The following is a 23,540-nucleotide window of genomic DNA, read 5'->3' as shown; positions in this document are numbered from 1 at the left end:
TATAACTTACACACTAATATATTATATATATATATATATATATATATATATATATATATATATATATATATATATATATATATATATATATATATATATATATATATATATATATGTGTGTGTGTAAGTTATATTACACACACACACAAATAAATAAGCACAGAAATCAGCCAAAACATTATGACCACTGACGGGTAAAGTGAATAATGATGATAACCTCATTAATGAAAAGTGGGTGAGATATTAGGCAGCAAGTGAACATGTTGTTCTTGAAGTTGGTGTGTTGAAAGCAGGACAAATGAGGCAAGTGTAAGGATTTGAGCACCTTGGGCTACAAGCAACTTGTAAGGGTTTGACAACTGGGTCAGAGCATCTCCCAAACTGAAGCTCTTGTGGGATGTCCCCAGTCTGCAGTGGTCAGGACCAACCAAAAGTGGTCCAAGGAAAGAAAAAAAAACTGGCAACAAGGTTATGGTTGGTTATGTTTCGTTGATGCACATGGGAAGCGAAGGCTGGCCTGAGTAGTCTAATCCAACTGAGATGCTAATGTAGTTCAAACTGATGAAAGAGTTCATGCTGGTTCTGATAGAAAGGTGTCAGAACACACAAAGCATCGCAGGTTGTTGTTTATAGGGCTGTGCAGCCGTGAACCAATCGGAGTGCTCATGCTGATTTGTGTCCACAGCCAAAAAGTGACACATGATCATCAAAACTGGACCACAGAGCAATGGAAGAAGGTGGTCTTGTCTGATGAATTCAAGAATGGTACAGCATGTATTCTTCATATCGCAGTCCAAATGAGTATCTGTGGGATGTGCTGGAACAACATGTCCAATCAATGGAAGTCTCACCATGTAACTTACAGGACTGAAAGGCTTGGTTCCAGATACCTCAACATACCTTCAGAGGTCTAGTGGCATCCATGCCTGACAGGTTCTGGTGAGTGGTCATAACATTATAGCAGATCTGTCTGTATACACACTATATGCTATACCTTACAATACAGTATACTGTGCAACTATACGCTATCAACACATGAAGGATACATACAGTTTACATTCACGCTATGATCAGAACCTACCTGAGTGTGACCAATAGTCGCTCTTCAGCAGGCACGCTCCTCCATATGTTGGTACCCGAACGGGAAAGTCGTGGTCGCAGGATCTCAAGCAGTGCATCAAAAGTGGAGACAGACATCTGGGTGAAGTTAAAAAACTTTTTGGGATATTTGCGAAGGTCTCTGTATATTGTGTCAAATAGAGTATTTGTCAGCCGTTGCGATGTCAAAGGATGTGCCCGATAACGACGCCTGGATCTTTTCTCCTCCAACTCCCTCAACCTTCTTCTCCTCAACACCACCAGCAAAAGAGCTACATCAATTAGACTGTCAATGGGATCCCCAAAACCTGCCAAAGCAAAATACTCAGAATAAAGCCAGCGTGCACACCTCTGTCAGGAGCAGGGAGCTCTTCAAAGAATAAAAGCGCCAAATCTACATGCTGTAAGAAAAAAAAAAAAAAGTCTACGAGCAAAAAAAAAAAAAAAAAAAAAAATAGTAATAGCATTTTGGGGTTTGACAACTGAGCTAGTGGAAGAAGAGTTTTACAGACGTCTGCAAGTCCCTTCCGAAGCACATTACAAACCATTACGTGCATTTTACTTGGGTCTTGCTTAGAGGGCAGCATTTTATTATGCCCATGTGCTTGAGCCCTAAAAAGGATAACATACTTCACATCGACATTTTAATCAATATATTAAAAAAGCAACATTTACTTGCACTTCGGTGAGCAGGTTGCGTTCCTTCATTGTGGTTATTTCTACCTGGCTCAGGTTCTTCTTGTTTCACAATCACAGGGACTATGGGATAAACACAATGCCATGATTAGGACCCAAATCTCCCATTTATTTCTAGACATTAGGGGTCCAAAAGAGTGGATTTTCCATGAAGAAAAGTAGTGAGTTTTGCCATTGTGAGCCTTATAAATCAATCTGCTTAAAGTGATTGTAAAGTCTCTTTTTTTTTTTTTTAGTATAAAAATAAAAAAACAAACATGTTATACTTGCATGCTCTGTGTAATGTTTTTGCACATTGATAAATAAGTGTAAATTTCCACGCCAATAAATGATGAAAAAATTATTTGAAAAGACCAGCTGCTGCACATAGGAATCATAGACAAAATCCCCACATAACATTCAGTGACAATATGTGCTGCGCTAGAAGATATGATTAGATGGTATGAAGTGACATAGTGCAAAAATTATATAAATAAATAGTGACTGATATCTTATATTATGGGTATTATCCAATATATAAAAATAATCAAGTCCATGCAGAAATAAAACTATATCCAAAATCCACTGTGAAGTGATGTAGTGAATAAAAAGTACAATTCAAAATTCAAAAAAGCCACAAGAAATCCCAGTAGTAGATACATCCACAAGGTATCTTGATAGATAAAACCACCAGCGTGCAGATCACGGTGTGATTTAAGAGGTTAGCAGCTTACCAAATTGAGTGGGTCACTCAAATCAAGCTTTAAAAGCGGAGTTCCGGGCACAGATGTCATTTTTTAATGAACACACCCCCGGGACAGTCAGGGCTAGCACATTCCACAATGGCTAGCCTCTGATCTGTCCCGGTTCGCACTTACCTTTTAGAAGAAATACTTACTTATAAAATTTCTTCCACAGCGTTTCCATCTTTCTTGTGGGCAGCTGAAGCCGGCGCGGTCCTCTTCTGCGTCTTCTTCCGCGTCTTCTTCTCCCAGAATGCGCCGCACCGGCCCCTTTCGTCACTTCCGGTGCGACGCCGCATTCCTAAACAGCTTCTGGGCATGCCCAGAAGCTGTTTAGCAGGGGAATGCGGCGTCGCCCGGAAGTGACGAGCGGGGCCGGTGACGTCGCATTGATTCCTGGGAGCGATGACGTTTAGCTCCCAGGAATCATCGCAGCGCAGGAAGTGACAGGGTGAGCCGCGGCTCCGAGGGAGGAAGTACCCTGAGGTGAGTATTTACGATCGTCAATTACAAGGTGAGTTTTTAAAAAAAAAAAAAAATCTAACTATCCAATTCCTTTTCAGGTTAGGCTGAACTAGCGGACGGGCACAAAAAAAAAAAAAAAAAAAGTTTTTGTGCCCGGAACTCCGCTTAAAAAGAAGCTTTAAGGTTGAAATACCAAATATGGCCACAGGGTGTCACCTCACCGACTCAGAGTAGGAATCCATATAATGCATATAAGAGAGATAACAACAGGGACATAGCGTAATTCCGTAAATAATTCTCGTTTATTGAAAAAAAATGGTATCAAACTCACGTTAGACGAGTATCGAGAGCATACAATTTAGTAAAGCAACACCTCGGAGGGAGCGAACATCTCCTGCGGTATGGAACCACGAGCAAGCCGGCTGTTGGGGGCGTGGTATCGTCACGTCCGACTCACCCGACCGGTTTCGTCATACGCTTGACGTCATCAGGGGCGTGCTGCTAACCTCTTTAATCACACGGTGATCTGCACGCTGGTGGTTTTATCGATCAAGATACCTTGTGGATGTAACTACTACTGGGATTTCTTGTGGCTTTTTTGAATTTTACTTTTTATTCACTACATCACTTCACAGTGGATTTTGGATATAGTTTTTTTTCTGCATGGACTTGATTATTTTTATATATTGGATAATACCCATAATATATCAGTCACTACTTATTTATTTATATAATTTTTGCACTATGTCACTTTATACCATCTAATCATATCTTCTAGCGCAGCACATATTGTCACTGAATGTTTTTGCACAGAGCAGCCCAGATCCTTCTCTTCGGCTCTCCTGGCCCCTCCCTCCTGCTGATTGCCCCCACAGCAAGCAGCTTGCTATGGGGGCACCTGAGCCGAGCCGCAGCTCCCTGTGTCCATTCCGACACGGAGCCACGGCCCGGCTCCCTTTCTCTCCTAATTGGCTCACTGAATTTGATTGACAGCAGTGGGAGCCAAAAAGGTGCGGTGCTACCATCTCAGCCAATGAGTCTCAGGCAGCCGAGATGAGCTCAGGTAAATATTAGAGGGACTGATGCACACAGAAATTTTTTTTTCTCTTAATGCATAGAATGCACTAAAATAAAAAACCTCCTGATTTTAAAACCACTTTAAGTACATAAGAGTAGGTGTAAATCCCAAACTGAAAGATTTTTCTTACTAAAAGCACTGCATACCATAAACAAATGTACATCACGATACTGTGGTCGCCTTTTTTATTTGGTTTTGCATTTCAGCGCTGCTGCTGCTGATTGCTTGACTCTTTTAGCCACTTCCTGTCAATATGCACTCTCGCAGCCTCAGCTGCACATTATTGGTCTAGACCAGCTTCCTAAAAATGACAACAATGGGCCCCTGCTTGCACAATGTGCGTCAGTATGGCCATTTGTAGTCTCCACCGAACATGCATGTGACAGTGACAGCACAGAAGCATGACTGGGAGACCGTTATCCACCAAAACAAGTGCCTGAAAAAAAGACCGTCCTGACAGGATCACCAGTGGAAGCTGCACACTTATGCCTCGTACACACGCAACGATTATCGGCCAACCGATCGGCCGTCTTTTGTCCAGTGTTGTTGTGTTGGTTGAAATGTGCTCTAGACTGCACACGAATTTTCTCGGCCAACAAAAACCAACTTCAGAAGTGAGTGATGTCATGTGCTGGTTTACTTTCCGTGTGTTTTTTCTTCTCTGAGCATGCCCAGTCTTTCTCATCAGATTTTTGTCTGCCGAAATCTGTACTGACCGACGGAAAAAAAATCGGCCGTTCTGTTGACGGCCAACAAAAATTTTATAGCCTGCACACCAGATTTTGTTTGGCCGAAAAGTCGGAGTCGGTTGTCGAAAACATCATACTAACAAGCCGAAAATCGGCCGATCGGACGTTGGCAGAAAATTCACGGCCAACTATCGATGCGTGTGTACGAGGCTTTAGATTGACTGAACACACATTTTGAAACTACAAACACGTTTAGGCTTATATAGGATTGTCAAATTTTGGTCTACTTCACAGCATGCAAAAGGTTCTAAAGCTAAAATTATTACTCAGAGGACATTATTAAGACATCTAGGGGTTTACTAAAACTGGAGAGTGCAAAATCTGGTGCAGCTCTGCATAGAAACCAGTATCCATGTTTTTGTCAATGTTTAATTGAACAAGGTGAAGTTAGAAGCCGATTGGCGACCATGCACAGCTTCACTAGAGTTTGCAGTCTGCAGTTTCAGAAAATCAACCTCAAAGGTCCGGTTCATACTGGTGCGACATGCGCTCTGACTTTGAGAGCACAAGTCGCAGGACATGTAAAAAAACAAAGATTCCCTATGAGAGCCGTCTTAACTGGTCCGACTAGTGTCGACCCTACTATGGAAAGGGTTCCTGTACTACTTTGGTCCGACTTCGGTGCGATTTCAGCCCATAGAAGTGAATGGAAGTCGCATCCAAGTTGGATCACCATCTTAACTGATCTGATATGTGCTTCAAGGTAAAGTGTGTGCAATGTTAGCAATGCAAAAAAAAAAAAAAAAAAAGCATTGGGATCCCAGCCTCCAAATCCATACCAGGCCCTTATCCGAGAATGCATCCCGACAGTTCAGGAAACGGGACTGGCGAGCAGACGTCCTTCCCTTTAAGATCCCCACCACTCATAATACCAGTGCTTCCAATGCCAGGCAGTGGCGACGGACTCAACCGTCTGCATCCGGACCATAGCCTTTGGGGCAAGGTCAGAAAAAAAGCCCTGGACCCAGAGATCAGCCAAGTCTTCCTCTAAGCCCCCTCAGTGAAGGGGCGCCCACGCAGTGAACTCCTGCAGTTCTTAGGGGCATAGGTGGAGTTAATTCAAGACAACTGGGTTGTCTGCACCATTTCACAGGGATACAAGCTGGAATTTTGGGTGTTCCAGCATCCTTGGTTTGGGAGGTCAAGTATACCAACAGATCCCCTAAATGAAAGATCTCTCTTTCAGGCGTTGGACCAGCTGAGAGCTCAGAGGGTGATAACCGAGGTTCCAGAAAACGAAAAGGTTCAAGGGTTTTTACGCAAACCTATTCATAATCCCCAAACCAAACGAGGATGCGAGACCTATTTTGGATCTCAAGGCGCGGAATCAGTTTCTGAACATTCCTTCTTTCCGCATGGAATCAATTTGTTCAGTCGTAGCCTCCCTGCAGGGAGAGGAATTTCTAGCATCCATAGACATTAAGGATGCATATCTTCATGTGCCTATATTTCAGACTCAAGGTTCCTTCGTTTTGCGATTGAAAAACCATAATTTCCCGTTTGTGGCCCTGCACTTCGGGTTGGCCACAGCTCCAAGAGTGTTCACAAAGATCCTAGCTCCAGTATTGGCTGTTCTAAGGTCCCGACGGATATCTGTAATAGGATAGCTGGATGATCCATTACTAATAGATCGATTGTCGTCGGCTCTAAGCCGAAATATTGTTCAGACGGTACAATTTTTGGAACCTCTGGGTTGGATACTAAACTTAGCAAAGTCAGCATTACAGCCAGTCCAGCATCTGGAATACCTGGGGCTTCTTGTCGACATGGTGAAGGCAAAAATATTGTTGCCAGCAAGAAGGGTCTCAGACCTGAGGGGTCAGGTTTGGTCTATAGTAGGGCTGAGATATCTGTGTATACATAATGTAACTGGGGAAGATGGTGTCCACATTCGAGGCAATTCCCTTTGCTCAATTCCATGCCAGACCCTTGCGGAACAACCTTCTGTTTGAGTGGAACAGAAAAATTAAGTCCTTGGACTGGTTCATATCTCTGCTACCAAGAGTACCTCAGAGTCTGAATTGGTGGTTGTTGACCAAAAATCTTTCTTCCAGTGACCTGGAAGGTAGGGACTACAGATGCCAGTGTCTCCAGCTGGAGAGCTGTTCTGGAGGAAGCCACTGTCCAGGGGAAATGGTCTTGGGTAGAGAGTCACCTCCCCTTCAACATTTTGGAAATTCGTGCAGTCGGGCTCAGAAAATTCTGGACGCCCAGAATCACCCACTTTAACCCCCCCCCCCCCACCACCTTTATTCTCATTCCAATTACAAAGAAAAGAAAAAGATGGACTCCCCAGTGACATTGATCTCCAGGGGAAATAGATCAGAGCGATTTTGCCAGCAGGGACACCGAAAACAATACACTTAACACTTTTCTTTACCACGTGACAGAAAGGGAAGATACACTTACTTATATTTTCATGGTCCTCATTGTCTGCTTCCCCCGCATTACCATCAGGTTCTTGCTTAAAAATCCCAGGAACACCTGCGACAGACACAAAAATGATGTCATAGTAGGAAAGGGGAGGTGTCCTAGAGCCTCAAAATAAAAGGACAGTCTTAGAAGGCCCCATTCACATGAGGCAGGCAATTTTAGAGGTTTTTCTTTTCCCTGTGTGTTTTGCCACTTGTAGTACAGGAGCAGAGTCGTGTATTTTTGACCCCATAGACTGTATACGGAAGTGCCTGAAAAACGTATGTAAACGTGTTTTCCAGGTGCTCCCATAAAAGTCTATGGGGTCAAACAGCACCACTCTTCCAAAGAGAGGTCCATGTACTTTAGGCATCAAGCGGCACAGCGATCAGGTGTGAATGCGCCAATTGAAAATAATGGGATTCGTCAACCTGAGCGTTGGCGTGCTTTGGAAATCAAGCAAAAAAATGCTCAGGTGTGAATGAGGGAGAGCAGAATGTGGCGAATGGATTGTGTGCAAGGGGGCATCTTTGATATACCTCTAGGCATGCTTTCTAATCCACGTATGAGATAAGGAGCCATAAGCAAAACTAGCAGGAGGTCAGGAAAACAAAAAGCAAAAAACACAACCTTAGATTATTCATATAAACTAGATTACCAAAAGTATTGAGACGCCTGCCTTTACATGTGCATGAACTTTAATGGCACCCCAGTCTTAGTCCGTAGGGTTCAATATTGAGTTGGCCCACCTTTTGCAGCTGTACCAGCTTCAACTTTTCTGGGAAGGCTGTCCACAAGGTTTAGGAGTGTGTCTATGGGAATGTTTGATTGCTTGCTTGTTACAGAAGCGCATTTGTGAGGTCAAGCACTGATGTAAGACAAGAAGGCCTGGCTCGCAGGCTCCACTCAAATTCATCTCATGGTGTTTTATCGGGTTGAGGTCAGGAACAGTCAAGTTGGGAGCATGAAATTGTCCAAAATGTCTTGGTATGCCATCGTCTTCAGAGTTCCTTCACTGGAACTAAGGGGCCAAGCCCAACCCCTGAAAAACAACCCCACACCAGAATCTCCCTTCACCAAATGATTTTGGACCAGTGCACAAAGCAAGGTCCAAAGACCTGGATGAGTGAGTTTGGGGTGGAGGAACTTAACTGGCCTGCACAGAGTCCTGACCTCAACCCAAAAAAATGCCTTTGGGATGAATTAGAGCAAAGGCCTGCTCAATCAACATTAAATGCCTGACCTCAAAAATTTGCTTTTGGAAGAATGGTCAAACACTCCCATAGACAAACTCCTAAACCTTGTGGACAGCCTTCCCAGGAGAGTTGAAGCTGTTTTAGTTGCAAAGGGTGGGCCAACTCAATATTGAACCCTACGGTCTAAAACTGGGATGCCATTAAAATTCATGTGCGTGTAAAAGGTAGGTGTCCCAATACTTTTGACAATATAGTGGAAGGGTTTAGCCAAAGTATCTGTTTTTTCCCCAAATAGCTGCATAATACTGTAGAGCCACAACTGCCTATTGTTACTACACCTATAGAACATACTATGGCTTTTTACTAGTGCAAACCATTCTTCCAATCCTCTCCTCTCATGCTCCAGTGCAGTCCCCGGCTGCAGCACTGCTGCTCCCTCTTCCTGAATTCTCAAAGAGACACAGGTCCCTAATCCATTGATTTTAACAGCTTCAAAAAACAGTTACATTTCTGGAATGCCAGGATTGCTAACTGTCACATTTGCTTTTGTCCTCAACCAAACTGTCAAACCATCAAATGTCTGGTGTCATAACTGATGTGCAGCACCAAGGAAGTTGCAGATCAAACAGAAGCAGCTTCATTGGCTGTAAAGGATAGGAGTGCTTAATTCCACTTTAGGGCTGTCAGCAGTGCCTAAAAAGAGAGAGCAACTAAGCATGTGCGGAGCAGGGGGAGATTTTAAACAGTATAGACTAAAAAGGGGCCAGCCTGAAGTCATCTAGCAGGACTTCATTTTCTGACTAAAGTTCCACTTTAATATCCCTTTAATCTCACATAATGTTGCAACTCCTTATTGATAGTTCAATATACATTAGATTCCAAGTGGTGATACTCATGGTTCCTCAGTCTGCGAGCTACACTGCAAGGACATTGACAGCTAACAAACTAGTGCTAAGGGTTCTGCCCAAACAGTAGCCCAGTGGTTCTTGTACCTGAGAGGCTAAAAGCAACTTTCTGGGTTCTTATGTTAACAGCTGGATTGCATCTACCCCTCAAGAGGCAGCGGTGGAGAGCCCTCTAGGATTCAGCCCAGGAGGATGAAAGTTGTCAGAGGGCAGTTTCTGGGCAGGACCTTACATCATGCATCATCCACCTGAATACAAGTGATGGAAAGAGGCGACATCTGTGTGCAGCCTGTCTCTTGTACGGTGTTACACCAAGCATGGATGGACTCTCAAAGATGGCACCTGGAGTGCCCACAGCTGTGAAGCTCTATGAGAGTAGTGGATGTCTTTTTGAATTGCACTGGGACAATAGTAGAGGGCAGTTTGTTAATTGCCAGTGCCGTTAGTTGACCTGAACTAGTACACTAGCAGAAGCAGCAAAGTCCTGCATGCCTGGCAGTAATAGGAAATTATATTTACATTATATATTTATTTGGGGATCGACCGATTGGCAAAGAGGGCCGATATGCACTTTCCCCGATATATCGGAATCGGCCCCTGAGGTTACCAATATTGCCGATATTTGGAAAGTGCTGTACCGGAGTGATGCCTGCAGCTAGAGGCATCACCCCGGTACCGGCGTCCATAGCTGACTGTCGGCTGTCATGTAATGACAACTGATGCGGCTGAGAAGCCACTCGGCTGTCATTACAAGGAGCGGGAGGGGACGTCCCCCCCCTCCCGCCGCCTTCCGTGGCTCACCCGGGTCTCCCGTCCCACTGGGAGACCCGGGCAACCAGCCCGCACAGCCGCCGAAGAGAAGACCCGATCAAAGCCGCATTCAGCTCTGATCGGGTCTCCATATAAAAACCCAGAAGTGATGTCATGACATCACTTCCGGGTACTCAGCGCCAAATAAAAAAAAAAATTACAGCATTCAAAAACAGCCAAACTTGGCGTTTTGAATGCTTTAAGTGCAGAGGAGGGGTTTGGGGTATTTTAGACCCCCAGATCCCTCCACAAGAGTACTTTATAAAAAAAAAAAAAAAGAGATATATATATATATATATATATATATATATATATATATATATATATATATATATATATATATATATATATATATATATATATATATATATATACACACATACATATATACATACATATATACACACACACGCACGCACACATACTTTATATACAGCGGGTAAAATAAGTATTGAATACGGCACCATTTTTTTCTAGGTAAGGTGACATTGACATTAAATTCTCACCATATGTCGATAACAACCCGTGCAATCCATACATACAAGGAAACCAAAACAAATATGTTCAGAAATGAAGTTATGTGTATAAAAAAAAAAAAAAAAAATGCAATGACACAGGAAAAAAAAAAAAAAAAAAAAAAAAGGCATAGAAAACCAAGACATTAACTGGATTCGAACAGTAATTAGAAAGCAATCCTGACCCTTGTCTGTGCAAATAATAATATCAGCTGGTTCAGTCTCAACTGACAGCCTATGAAAGGTAATGAGGGGGTCTCATTACCAAGGTGTCACAAAAGAAACCTCTCATGATGTGTAAAAGCAAAGAGCTCTCTCAAGACCTTCACAACTTTATTGCTGCAAAACATACTGATGGAAATTGATACAGAAGGATTTCTAAACTTCTGAATGTTCCAGTAAAGGAACATTCAGTTGGGGCCATGATCCAGGAGTGGAAAGAACATAATTTCACCCAAAAAACGGCCACGACCAGGTGCTCCTTGCAGGGTTTCTGACAGAGGAGTGAAAAGAATTAATCAGAAGAGTTGTCCAAGAGTCAAGGACCACAAGTGGAAAGCTTCAGAAAGACCTGGAATTAGCAGGTACAGTAGCAGTAATGCACTCCACGGCCATGGCCTGTATCCATGCTCACCACGCAAGACTCCATTGCTGAAGAAAAAGCATGTTGAAGCTTGTTTAAAGTTTGCTGCACAACATTTATAAAACCTGTGAAATACTTGGAGAATATAGTCTGGTCAGATGAGACCAAAACTGAACTCTTCGGATGCCATAATACACACCATGTTACATACATAGTTGAGGTTGAATAAAGACAATAGTCCATCCAGTTCAACCTGTGTAGGTGTGTGTGGCCGTAATCATCTCTCATACCCCTGAATGTTCTGATCCTTGAGATGTACGTCTAAGAGTCTTTTGAAAGCCACCATACTACCCGCAGAAACCACCTCTTGTGGTAGAGAATTTCACAATCTTGTAGCCCTAACAGTAAAGAACCCCCTGCGTTGCCTGAGGTTAAAACGATTCTCCTCTAATCACATTGTATGTCCTCGAGTCCTCATGCAATCCTTGCGACTGAATAGCTTTTTTTTCTATGCTGAGATCACCATTGAAGTATTTATAAATAGCCATCATGTCCCCTCTCAGGCGTCTCTTCTCCACGCGTTTGGAGGTCAAATGGCACATCATCCCAAAAACACCCCCCATACTAACAGTGAAGTTTGGAGGTGGGAACATCATGGTGTGGGGCTTTTTTCAGCATACGGTACTGGCAAACTTCATGTCATTGAAGGAAGGATGAATGGAAAAATCTACCAAGACATTATTGATAAAAATCTGCTGCCATCTACCAGGATGATGAAGATGAAAAAAGGGCGGACATTTCTGCAAGACAATGATCCCAAACACAAAGCCAAGGAAACCCTCAATTAGTTTCAAAGAAAGAAAATAAAGCTGCTAGAATGGCCCAGCCAATCATCTGACTTGATTCAAATAGAAAATCTATGGAAAAAACTAAAGATCAGAGTTCATAGAAGAGGCCCATGGAACCTTCAAGATTTGAAGACTTTGTGGAAGAATGGGCCAAAATCACACCTGACAATGCATGTGACTAGTTTCTCCATACAGGAGGCGTCTTGAAGCTGTCATTACCAACAAAGAATTGTGTACAAAAGTATTAAATACATTACAGTTCGCGTGTGCAATACATTTTCCCTGGGTCATTCCATTTTATTACACATAACTTCGTTTCTGAACTTATTTGTTTTGGTTTCTTTGTATGTATGGATTGCACGGGTTGTTACCAATAGGCGGCGAAAATTTCAGGTCAAAAGCACCTTTAGGAAATATATTTACCTAGAAAAATTGTGATGTGTACAACTAAAGCTGACAAAATAAACAGCTAGTAAAGTAAGAGAAAACTGACATTTTCAAAAGAAAATCAAATAAAAAAGGATTAGATAGGCTTCCCTGTGCTGGGGTTACAGTCTCAGCCTAACTACTCCTGACGCTAGGCAGATTAAAACTGAGTTGGGAGTGGTCACTGCAGGGGGGTATTGACCAGATGGGACAGCCCCCATGGGTGTGTATATGCAAATGCCTTTTGTTTTTAACTAAGTCTATATGCCTAGCTACTCCTGCGGAGCAGAGGATAATACCCAACAGTGATGACTTAGAGGTGGCGGCGACTGTCGGAGGACTCAGAGAAAGGAATTTTACAAAAATTCAGTTTTTTACCTGATATAATATCTATCTTTATCGAGTACATAAAATTAAAAAAAAAGCACACATACATAAAATATATTTAATTTATTTTTATTTTTTTTTATACAATACAAACACCACACGCACCCTTACCTGCACGGTTGCTGGAAGTATCTTCTCCTCCAGCACTGTTATAATCATCTATAGAAAACCCCTCCTCCTCCTTTTTAATAAGAGTTGTATTAGATGATTTAGGTTGTGAATCTGCAAAATACAAAATGTGCACAAATAAAAACTTTAAGTCAAGTAAAACAGGAGCTAAAAAGCAAGACTGTAGATCCATCTCCCTTACCTGAACTCATTTTAAGGCTTCTTATGGAGGTATCAATAGTTTCTCTGCCTACCTAACTTGATAGCACATATTCTTAGAAGATTTCAGGTACCACCATTGTTTTCGTACCAAAAGGGCCCTCATGGGCTGCAGTGATAGTAGTGCCTTAGCTGTAACACCGCTTACTGCTTCTTTAGGTTTTATGCCCAATGTACAAACCTGAACCTCATTATTCTGTATGGCTAATATTTACTCTTGTTTTACATACTGTTCATATTGCAATTACTTGCTTTTGTTAAATTGTTATGTCATCTTGATATAGAATAGAACTAAAAAAAAATTAAAAAAAAGAAACACCCTTTCAAAATTTTCTGTCTTTTTTTTTTTTTTTTTAGTAAATGAAAAACCCAGTGGTGATTAACCACTTTACCACCGGAGGATTTTGCTGTCTTACGGTGGAGGATTTTGCTGTCTTACATCGAGGCCACTTTTTGTGATTCGGCACTGTTCGACTTTAACTGACAATTGCGCGGTCATGTGACGCCGTACCCAAACATTTACGTCCTTTTCTCCCCCACAAACAGAGCTTTCTTTTGGTGGTATTTGATCACCTGTGCGATTTTTACTTTTTGCGCTATAAACAAAAAAAATACATAAATTTTTAGAAAATAACAATATTTTTCACATTTTTTTTATATGAAATTTAAATGAAAAGGGGTTAATTTTATTGGAGAGGTAGGGGTTAATGTATGCCTGGTGCTTACTGACATGTGTGGGGGGAGGTGACTGAGTGACACAGGGACAGATCGCAGGTTCAGCTATGCTCAACCCTGCAATCTGACCCTGCCTGTCACTTAGGAGATCCGCCCTCTTGTGTTTACACAAGCAGGCGGATCTCCACACTCGATTCCCCGATGATTGGGGAAGAGCAGCGGCGATAGCCGCTGCTCCTCCCCTGGCCCGACTCCCGCTGTGACTGAATACAGCGGGAGCGAGCCTCCGGCGGCGCGTGTGCGCCGCCGAGAAAGGGGAGTGTCTGGCGATGTAGGTCTACGTCGCCAGACGATAACGAACCACTTTTCCGCAGTAGAGCTCTAGTGAGCAGACGGCAAGGGGTTAAGTACCACCAAAAGAAAGCCCTATTTGTGTGAAAAAAAAAAAAAAATTATAACAATTTTAATTTGGGTACAGCATTGCATGACCGCGCAATTGTCATTCAAAGTGTGACAGCGCTGAAAGCTGAAAATTGGCCTGGGCAGGAAGGGGGTGAAAGTGCCCTGTAATGAAGTGGTTAAAGAACAGATTTCTTTTACCTGTCATTTTTGCTTCAGTACTCGAACTGACAGGTTCATAGGTTGTTTTCTCCTGCTTGATATTGAAGTAAAAAGCTGCTGATAGAATTCAGAAATAAAAAGGATAGTTTGCTGTATCAAAAAAACAAAAAACAAAACAAACACAGAGTTGGAAATGTATGTTATATGGTCTCTACTTACATGTGGAAGGCCGGTTGTCTAGGACAGAAGGTCCCCCCTGACTTATTGGGCTCTCGCCAATGGGTTCTTCCTTTATCTTCACTATAATATCAGGAAAGTCTACAATAGGAAAAAAATATGAAGAATTTCAAATGGAATCTGGGATTTGCTCATTTACTAGTTTTCTTTAATAGCACATATCTTCAGGCTACGTTCACGTGTGGGCGTAGCGGATCACGGGCAGTATCACCGCTATTCTGCCCGCGATCCGGAAATCATTGCAAATCGGGGGACGCCTGTGCGATGCCCGTGATTTGCAATGGCACCTCAAATGCTGTGCAATGTTGCCGTGATTTCCGCCTGCCGAATCGCGGTAACATCGCGCAAACAGAATCGCGGGATGCATGACGCCCAAAAAAGGTACAGGAGCTTCTGTTGTGCGTCATGCGTCCCGCGATTCTGTTTGCGCCATGTTACCGCGCTTCGGCAGGTGGAAATCGCGGCAACATCGCACAGCGTTTGGGGTGCCATTGCAAATCACGGATATCGCAATGATTTCCGGATCACCGCGATTCTGCCTGCGATCCGCTACGCCCACATGTGAACGTGGCCTAAGTGTTTGGCTTGTGGTGCAGCTACACTGATTTGGACAAATTGGATCTATTGATTTCTACAGAAGAACATAATATAAATGTTACTAGCCTAGAAATATGGGCATCAAAAGATGAGCTTTATTAAAGCGGAGTTCCACCCAGTGAACATTTTTTTTAAAATAAAAATACCCCCGGGACAGTCAGGGCTAGTGCATTCCACAATGGATAGCCTCTGATCTGTCCCGGGTTGCACTTACCTGCAAGAAGAAATACTTACCTTGAAAATTTCTTCTCCAGCGCTGCCATCTCAGGTGTGGGCAGCTTGAAGCCAGCGCGATCCTCTTCTGCGTCCTCTTCCGTCTTCTTTGGTCCCACGATGCACTGCACCGGCCCCGCCGTCACTTCCGGTGCCTCAGCGTCATGCCCAGAAGCTGTTTAGCAAGGTATGACGGCGCCTGCACCGGCCCCGCCGTCACTTCCGGTGCCTCAGCGTCATGCCCAGAAGCTGTTTAGCAAGGTATGACGGCGCCTGCACCGGAAGTGACGTCGGGGCCGGTGCAGGCACATTGATTCCTGGGAGCGATGACGTTCAGCTCCCAGGAATCATTGCATGCCAGGAAGTGACGATGGGCCGCGGCCGCCAAAGGGGAGGAAGAGGAAGTAAGGTAAGTATAGTTTCTACTTAACGAGGTAAGTAAAAAAAAATAAAAAATTGCGATTATCCATTTGTTTATCAGGTGACCCGGAGCGAGAAGATGGAGGCAAGTATAAATTTAGGGTGAAACTCCACTTTTAATAATGAAAAAAATGTTTAAATTGGTTGTATTGGCAGAAGGTTTTTTTTTTATCTTACTACATTCCATGCAATAACATAAAAAGCCTTCTGTGTGCAGCAGCCCCCCCTAATACTTACCTGAGCCCCATTTCTATCCAGCGATGCTGCACGAGTGCTTCAGCCATCTGGGACTCACCCTCCTGTTTGACTAAGATACAGCAGCGGCGCCATTGGCCATTAAGCCAATCAGGAGAGAGAGGGGGCGGAGCCAAACCACAATTCTATGTCTGAACGGACACAGGGAGCTCAGCTCAGGTTTCCCCATAGTAAGGAACCCGAGAAGAAGAGGAGAATTGGGGCTGATCTGTGCAAAACTATTACACAGAGCAGAACATATGTTTTTTTTTGTATGAATATAACAAAAAACAGACTTTACAATTACTTTAATTATAAATACAGTTTCCAAAAAGTTGGGTCGTTGTATAAAATCTACATAAAAACAGAATGCAATATTTTGCAAAACTCATAATCCATATTTTATGGATGCACCTTTTTGTACTTATAGTGCATTCTCCTTATTGAGGGCAATTTGTGCAATAGCAGTCTTAATATAAAAATAGGCGATTGGCACTTTGCAAAGCGTTTCACCCCAAATTAGATTTTTTAATATACCGAGTACACTAAATACTGGAAAGTCCCAATCTGGTTGCTACCAGTCACTGCTTTTACTAAAGAATTTTGTGTTTTATGTAACAAGGTACAAACATCAAAATGCACAAATTTAATTACACAATATAGGCCAGGCTATTCAACTAAAAATATAAAGCATATAACTCAACAACATTTGAGTAGGACCAGTAATTATTCAATTAGAGAGCAAACTACAAAAACTGAATACCTGATGATATGAATTCTGATTGGTTGTTACGAGTTACAAGTATCATCCAATAACTGCAATTATGATCACATGACCACCAAACCATTTTGCAGGGTTGTCCAACCTGCGGCCCTCCAGATGTTGGAGGACTATATCTCCCATACTCCCTTGCCAGCAGGGGAGGACTGGGCCGGGGCAGGGAGGCAATTGCCCCCTGGGCCACTCTGATGTCCTGTAAAAAGGCTGAACCGCTTCTGCCACAGACATGCCTAAGGAATTTCTGGTGAAGAGAAGTGAAAAGCCCCCCCCCCACTGACCTACTGAGTGCGGGTTGAAGACAAGGACAGAGCACAGGCCTCCCCCCACAGCATGGATGGTGTAAACTGTCTGAGCAGAGGCCGGTTCCATGCCCCACTGGAGACTCTCCTCCCCTGGCCAGCCCCAACCGAGCTGTCTCAGCTCCCCCCCAACTGCCCCACTGCTGGCCAGATTGGTAACCCAGATTCAGCCAGTGAGTAGAGAGTAACTGGAGCAGGGCTTCAGCCTAGAATGGGGGTCAGGAGGAGGATGGGAAGAGGGAGAGTGGGAGGGGGGCCTAGTTACTGCAACATGGGCTTCTGGTTTGTACTTGCCCCCTGGGCAGCAAGTTGCCAGTCTGCCCCTGCTTGCCAGCCTCTTAGCTGAGAGTAGTATGGGAGATATAGTCCTGCAACATCTGGAGGGCCTCAGGTTGGACACCTCTGATTTATGGGGTATCAGTCTATGGCAGAGTTAGGCAACCTCAACACTCCAGCTATAGTGAAACTACAAATCCCATCAGGCACCACTGCAAGACTGACTTCCAGAGGCATGATGGGATTTGTAGTTTAACCACAGCTGAAGCTCCAATGTTGCCTACCCTATTCTACGGGGTATCACAGACTTCAACAAATTGCGTTGCTGAAAAGGTCATAGTGGGATGATATGGGATTTGCAAGTATGATATTTTTAGGCCACTAATCCGTTATTCCCTGGGATCACAGCCAGACATATCTTTATTTCAGGCACACACACAGGATAGGAATGTGCCATAAATATAAACACGTCAGTGATAAATCTGGATAGTAGACTAGCACCCAACCACCGTCTACAGCCTGACGTAGCTCATCATTCCTTGTATACAGTATATCACCTACCTCCAACTACAGAGCTTTCCATTTCTGCAGAGTGACTGTCTAGGCGGACAAAGGATTCATTCCGTCCTTTTATACTGAAAACCGTGCTTGGATTCAGAATGGTATAACCTAAGAGAAGAGAAGGATAATAGTAGTGGGAAAAAATAAACACACACACATTATTATAATATATATATAAATAAAATAATGTAAGGGTTAGTCATTTAGAGAGAATGCTTGTCTGCCTGATAAAAACAAGACACCAATTGATGCAGTTAAAGCTGAACTCCGGACAAATTTTCTTTTCACTATTCAGTGGGTCTGTGACTGCACTGCATGGATTAACTACTTGACTACTTGTTTTGTCCAGGGGGTGACCAGCAAGCTTTATACTTTCACCCGATCCTCCACTCCAGCGGAAAACAGCTCTCCTTCACGATCCAGCGGTGTACTGTTCCTGATGTCTTAACACCCAGAGCAGGTCTATGAGCATGAGAAATTTAGGAACAGTTCACTGCATAAGACCAGGGGGAGGGGGGAGGAGCAGGAGCAGCAGGTATCGCTTTTGTGCTGAGTGTATCGGAGGATTAGGCAGGTATACGTCCATTCTCCTATTGAAAATTTTCATAAAATACAGTACAGAAAGAAGATTAGGTACAGTATATTGACAAACATTGCAATATTAGACCAAGTTTTAATAATCTGCAGAGGGATCCATAGCCCAGTGGTGAATTTGAGCCCGCCACCCATAACCCGGACACCCAACTGGGTAAAAACTATGTCCGGAAGAGAACGCGGCTCATCTCCACCCCCGACCATGGCCCCCCGCTCTGTAAAGGGATTATCCAGAAACTATTTTAACTTTAGAAACTTATAAACTCTGTCAAACTGCGATTCTGAAGAATTGAGAAATGAAATGCTCCATGGATCCTTTATCCAGGGTTCCCAGTTTGTCAAGAATTTTGCAGTGGTTAATTTGGCTTTGGAGAAGAGATATTGCATTGCAAAGTGACTGTCTAAAATTGTGATCAGTTCTTGGAGAGTCGGGGGTTGCAAAGATTACCATTTTCAAGCTATTGCCAATCGTGCAGCAATGAGAATGTGTGTGGCTACTGTTTGAAACGGTTAAGGCCAAGATGGTAATGCCAGTCCAAGTAGTAAATCAAGTGAAGTAGAAGGAAAGAGAAACTTGTAGGTAGGTAGGGGATTCGAACCCACAACGCCAGTGTCGCAGGGCAGAAGTGCTAACCACTTGGCCACCGTGCTGCCACATTTATTTATTATTATTTTTTTTAAAACAAACATGTTTTTTTGAAAATGTTCAGAAAATAAAACAGTACAGATAGAAGATTAGGTACAATATATTGACAAAACATCACTCTCCTATTCCCTGGACACAAATGAGCAGTTAACCCATGCAGTGCAGGCACAGCCCCACCGTATAGGGGAAAAAATAAAAAAAAATGCCTCAATAGAAGAAAAAAAAAAAAAAAACCCCTTGCTCTTCCCAAATTCAGGGTTGTTTTGATAGGACAAAGTTAAAGAAATGTTATAGCAACATCTGGTAGTGCTGAAGCATACCCAACAAACGGGACAGTGATAGGAATGTATGAAGGGTCAGGAGGGTACAGGAAGCTTCAAAACTACTAGAAAGTGACAAAAGCTTTGCTTGATCGGAATGACCCAGCATCCAAGATAAACATACATGTTTGCCAGCACATGGATCTTGTACAGCAGTCCAAAAAAAATTGTATTGCAAAGGGATCACATTGGGATAAGTTCAATGTTTCAGAGTCACGCAGGACCCCTTCATCAGGCATGTGATAACATGCCTGACGAAGGGGTCATATGTGACTCCGAAACATTGTTTTTATCCTAATGTGATCCCTTTGCAATAAAAAGTTTCTTTGGACTGCTGTGCAAGATCCATGGTGTGCTGGGGAACATGTATGTTTATCTGTGATAGATCCAGTGTCCAGCTGGTGATCTCTGCAGCACCCACAACAGATATGCCTATACCCAGTAAGGTGTGCAATGGGAATATGAACTATTCTGACCCAGCATCCAGACACATACACTTTAACCACTTGCCGACCACGGTCACGTTGACCGTACTGCGGCAAAGTGGCTCGATTCCGTCCAGCGACGTAGACCTACATCGCTGGACTCCTCCCCCTGTAAGCGGCGCGCTCCCGCTGTTTTCAGTCACAGCGGGAGTCGGGCCAGGGGAATCCAGTTTGGAGATCCGCCCGCTTGTGTAAACAGAGCGGGCGGATCTCCTAAGGCTGGCCATACACTATACAATATTCTTGTTCAACTTTCCTTTAAATTTACCAAAACCATGTAATATAGGGTCAAACCTAAACACTTTCAATTTGTATGCAGTCATGCAGGCCCTTGCACTACATAGTTTAAGGTAAATCTAAAGGAAATTGAATAAGAAAATTGTATAGTGTATGGCTAGCCTAAGTGACAAGGAGTGACAGATTGCAGGGTTCAGCATAGCTGAACATGCGATCTGTCCCTGTCTCACATAGTCACCTCCCCCCACACACGTTAGTAAGCACCAGGCATACATTAACCCCTCCCTCTCCAATAAAATTAACCCCTTCCCTGCCAGTGTCATTTTTACAGTAACAGAGCATTTTTATAGAACTGATTACTATAGAAATGTCACTGGTACCCCCAAAAGTGTCAGTCAAGGGTCCGATCTGTCCGCCGCAATGTCGCAGTCCCGAAAAAAAAAAAAAAAAAAAAACACAACACCAAAAATGACAGAAATCTTTCCCGTAGTTAGTAAACGCAATAACTTTTGCGCAAACCAATCAAAATACGCTTATTGTGATTTTTTTTTTTTTACCAAACATAGGTAGCAGAAAACAAATTGGCCAAAAAAAAAAAAATTAGATTTTTACATTTTTTTGGGGGGGAATTTCATATAAAAAAAAAAAGTGAAAAATATTGTTATTTTTTTCAAAATAAACGCTCTTTTTTGTTTATAGCGCAATTTCGTTTGGGTACGGCGTCGCACGACCGCACAATTGTCAGTTAAAGTCGCACAGCGCCGAATCACAAAAAGTGGCCTGGACGTAAGACAGCAAAATCCTCCGGTGGTAAAGTGGTTAAAGGGCATGTCCAAATTCTGCTTTAGCCAAGATCCTAGATCTGGCTATGCTGTCCAGTAGGGACTGAGCACAAGAACGGCTATAGAAAAATCCCATCTCTTTTAACAGGTAAAGCCCCCCCCATACAGTATGTGTATTTGTACTCTGCACTATCCAATTGCCTGGAATTCAGCTTCAGGTTGATTTGAAACTTACCTCGTGCCAATAATGTTCCATGAATGTCTCTCATCACATTTCCATAAACCTCTTTCTGGCTGTTATCCAGGCGCATCCACTGCTCTTCACTAAAGGAAGCCGCAACATCATGGAACGCGATTGGACCCTAGAAACATATAAAAAAACAACCTTAGAGAGAACGTAAGGCTCCATTCACACTTGTACGACTCCAAAGTTGCAATGACTTTGGAGTGCAACTTTGGATGAGTGTAACATGGATACGACTTTGACCAGTGATAACGGACAACTGTTGCACACAAGTTGCATTGTATAACATTCAGGTACGACTTTCATGCAACTTCTGGGGGTTAACATTGAAGTCTATGGCCCTCAAGTTGCATGAAAGTCAGACCAAAAGTAGTGCATGAACTACTTTGAAGTTGCTGCAACTTTTAAGTCATGCATATATGAACGGTGATCATTGGAAAACATAGGGAATGACTTGTCACGCAACTTAAGTTGTAGGACAAGTTGCACAAGTGTGAATGGAGCCTTAAACTATGTAAGTACTGTTTTGAAAACCCAAGCAGATCCAACATATTCAGGCTCACTAAAGACCTAAAAATCAGCCAATTTCAGTGTGGTTTCTTAAAGCAGTAGAAAAAAAAAATGCATTTTTTTGTGAAATTGTACCTACAGGCAAGCCTAAAAATAAGGTTCACCTGTAGGCACAGTGAATATCTCCTAAACTGGGACCGTTAGGAGATATTCACAATGGATACAGCCAGTGATGTTACCGGTGCATGTGCTCTGAAGTTCCGGCATACCGTAGAGGATCTTCAAAGCTCCATGCCAGAGCCAAGGGCTCAGTGCCGACGATCGGGAGTGACGTCATCGTGGTCCCGGCCACACACAGATGGAGGCCACGGACCCGGAAGGAAAACCGGGTGAACATGGAAGTCCTGTCAGCGGTGACAGCACACTCCTGGAGGGCTTCATTCTAAGTATTTCATAATGTGCTAGTATGTGATGTATATTAGGACATTATGCCATGGTCTTGCAGGGGATTTACGTTTATTTATTTTTTTGCATGCCGCAGTTTACTACCGCTTTAAGCCCAAGATTATGTATACTATGCCGTTAAAGATTTGGAAATACCTCCATCACTTGGCAAAAATTGTAATGATTTTGGGACATCCTTGATGAAAGAGTCTCCTCAACGGACAACCTCCCCTTTAGTAAAAGTTGTCATTCAATCCCCTTCACCCCACAGAGTGCAACCCACCAGAGAGAATACTTACCTTCCTCCCTGATCCAACGAGGTTCCCCATCATCCCCCCCCAAGGACCTGGCAGGCTCTTCTTTACACTGCACATGTGTGCTGCAGCCTTAGTCATTCCTACGGCTCAGGGCCGTTTTAATAACATCATGGGCCCCTGGGCAAACTAATGCACTGGGGCCTCTACCAGCCTGCCCCAAATTTACACACCTACTCTCAAGAATCAAAGGACAAATAGTTGATACAATAAAAACATATTTATTAGCACTTCCAAGTTAAAGTCCAATCATTGCACCCACAATCAGTACATCGAGAGTGTGCAGCGCTGCTAGTTTAACCACTTAAGCCCCGGAGGATTTGGCTGCTAAACGACCAGGGGGTATTTTGCGATTCGGCACTGCGTGACTTTAACGGACAATTGCGCGGTCGTGCGACGCTGTACCTAAACGAATTTGACGTCCTTTTTTTCCCACAAACAGAGCTTTCTTTTGGTGGTATTTGATCACCTGTGCGATTTTTTGATCACGCGCTATAAACAAAAAAAGAGCGTCAATTTTGCAAAAATAATATTTTTCACATTTTTTATATGAAATTCCCCCCAAAAAAAATGTAAAAATCAAAAAATTTAACATTTTCGGCCAATTTGTTTTATCCTACCTATGTTTGGTAAAAAAAAAAAAAAAAAAAAAACGCAAAAAGCGTATTTTGATTGGTTTGCGCAAAAGTTATCGCGTTTACTAACAAAGGGAAACATTTTTGTTGTTTTTTTTTTTTAACGCATAATGGCGGCGATCTGCGATTTTTTTTGCGGTACTGCGACATTGCGGCGGACAGATTGGACCCTTGACTGACATTTTTGACACTTTTGGGGTTACCAGTGACATTTCTACAGTAATCAGTGCTATACATATGCACTGTTACTGTAAAAAT

General features: G+C 43.0%; 1 protein-coding gene across 1 annotated transcript in view; it reads right to left on the bottom strand.

The window, feature by feature from the left end:
• The window catches only part of LOC309568838 (uncharacterized protein), a gene marked incomplete at both ends in the record, with an annotated part of 45,030 nt that extends 22,302 nt beyond the window's left edge, over positions 1-22,728 (bottom strand). The window contains 6 exons of the mRNA XM_082274623.1: positions 1,774-1,857; positions 7,218-7,292; positions 14,673-14,771; positions 18,072-18,179; positions 21,371-21,497; positions 22,633-22,728. Of these exons, the coding sequence (XP_082130749.1) occupies positions 1,774-1,857; positions 7,218-7,292; positions 14,673-14,771; positions 18,072-18,179; positions 21,371-21,497; positions 22,633-22,728 (589 nt within the window). The remainder of the gene's footprint in view (positions 1-1,773; positions 1,858-7,217; positions 7,293-14,672; positions 14,772-18,071; positions 18,180-21,370; positions 21,498-22,632) is intronic.
• Positions 22,729-23,540: the final 812 nt, after the last annotated feature.

Source organism: Pelophylax lessonae, assembly GCF_965119305.1.
Source record: "Pelophylax lessonae genome assembly, chromosome: 12".
NCBI classification, from domain to species: Eukaryota; Metazoa; Chordata; class Amphibia; order Anura; family Ranidae; genus Pelophylax; species Pelophylax lessonae.
The sequence above is the reverse complement of the archived record's forward strand: the minus strand, read 5'-3'. Positions and strand labels throughout refer to the sequence as shown.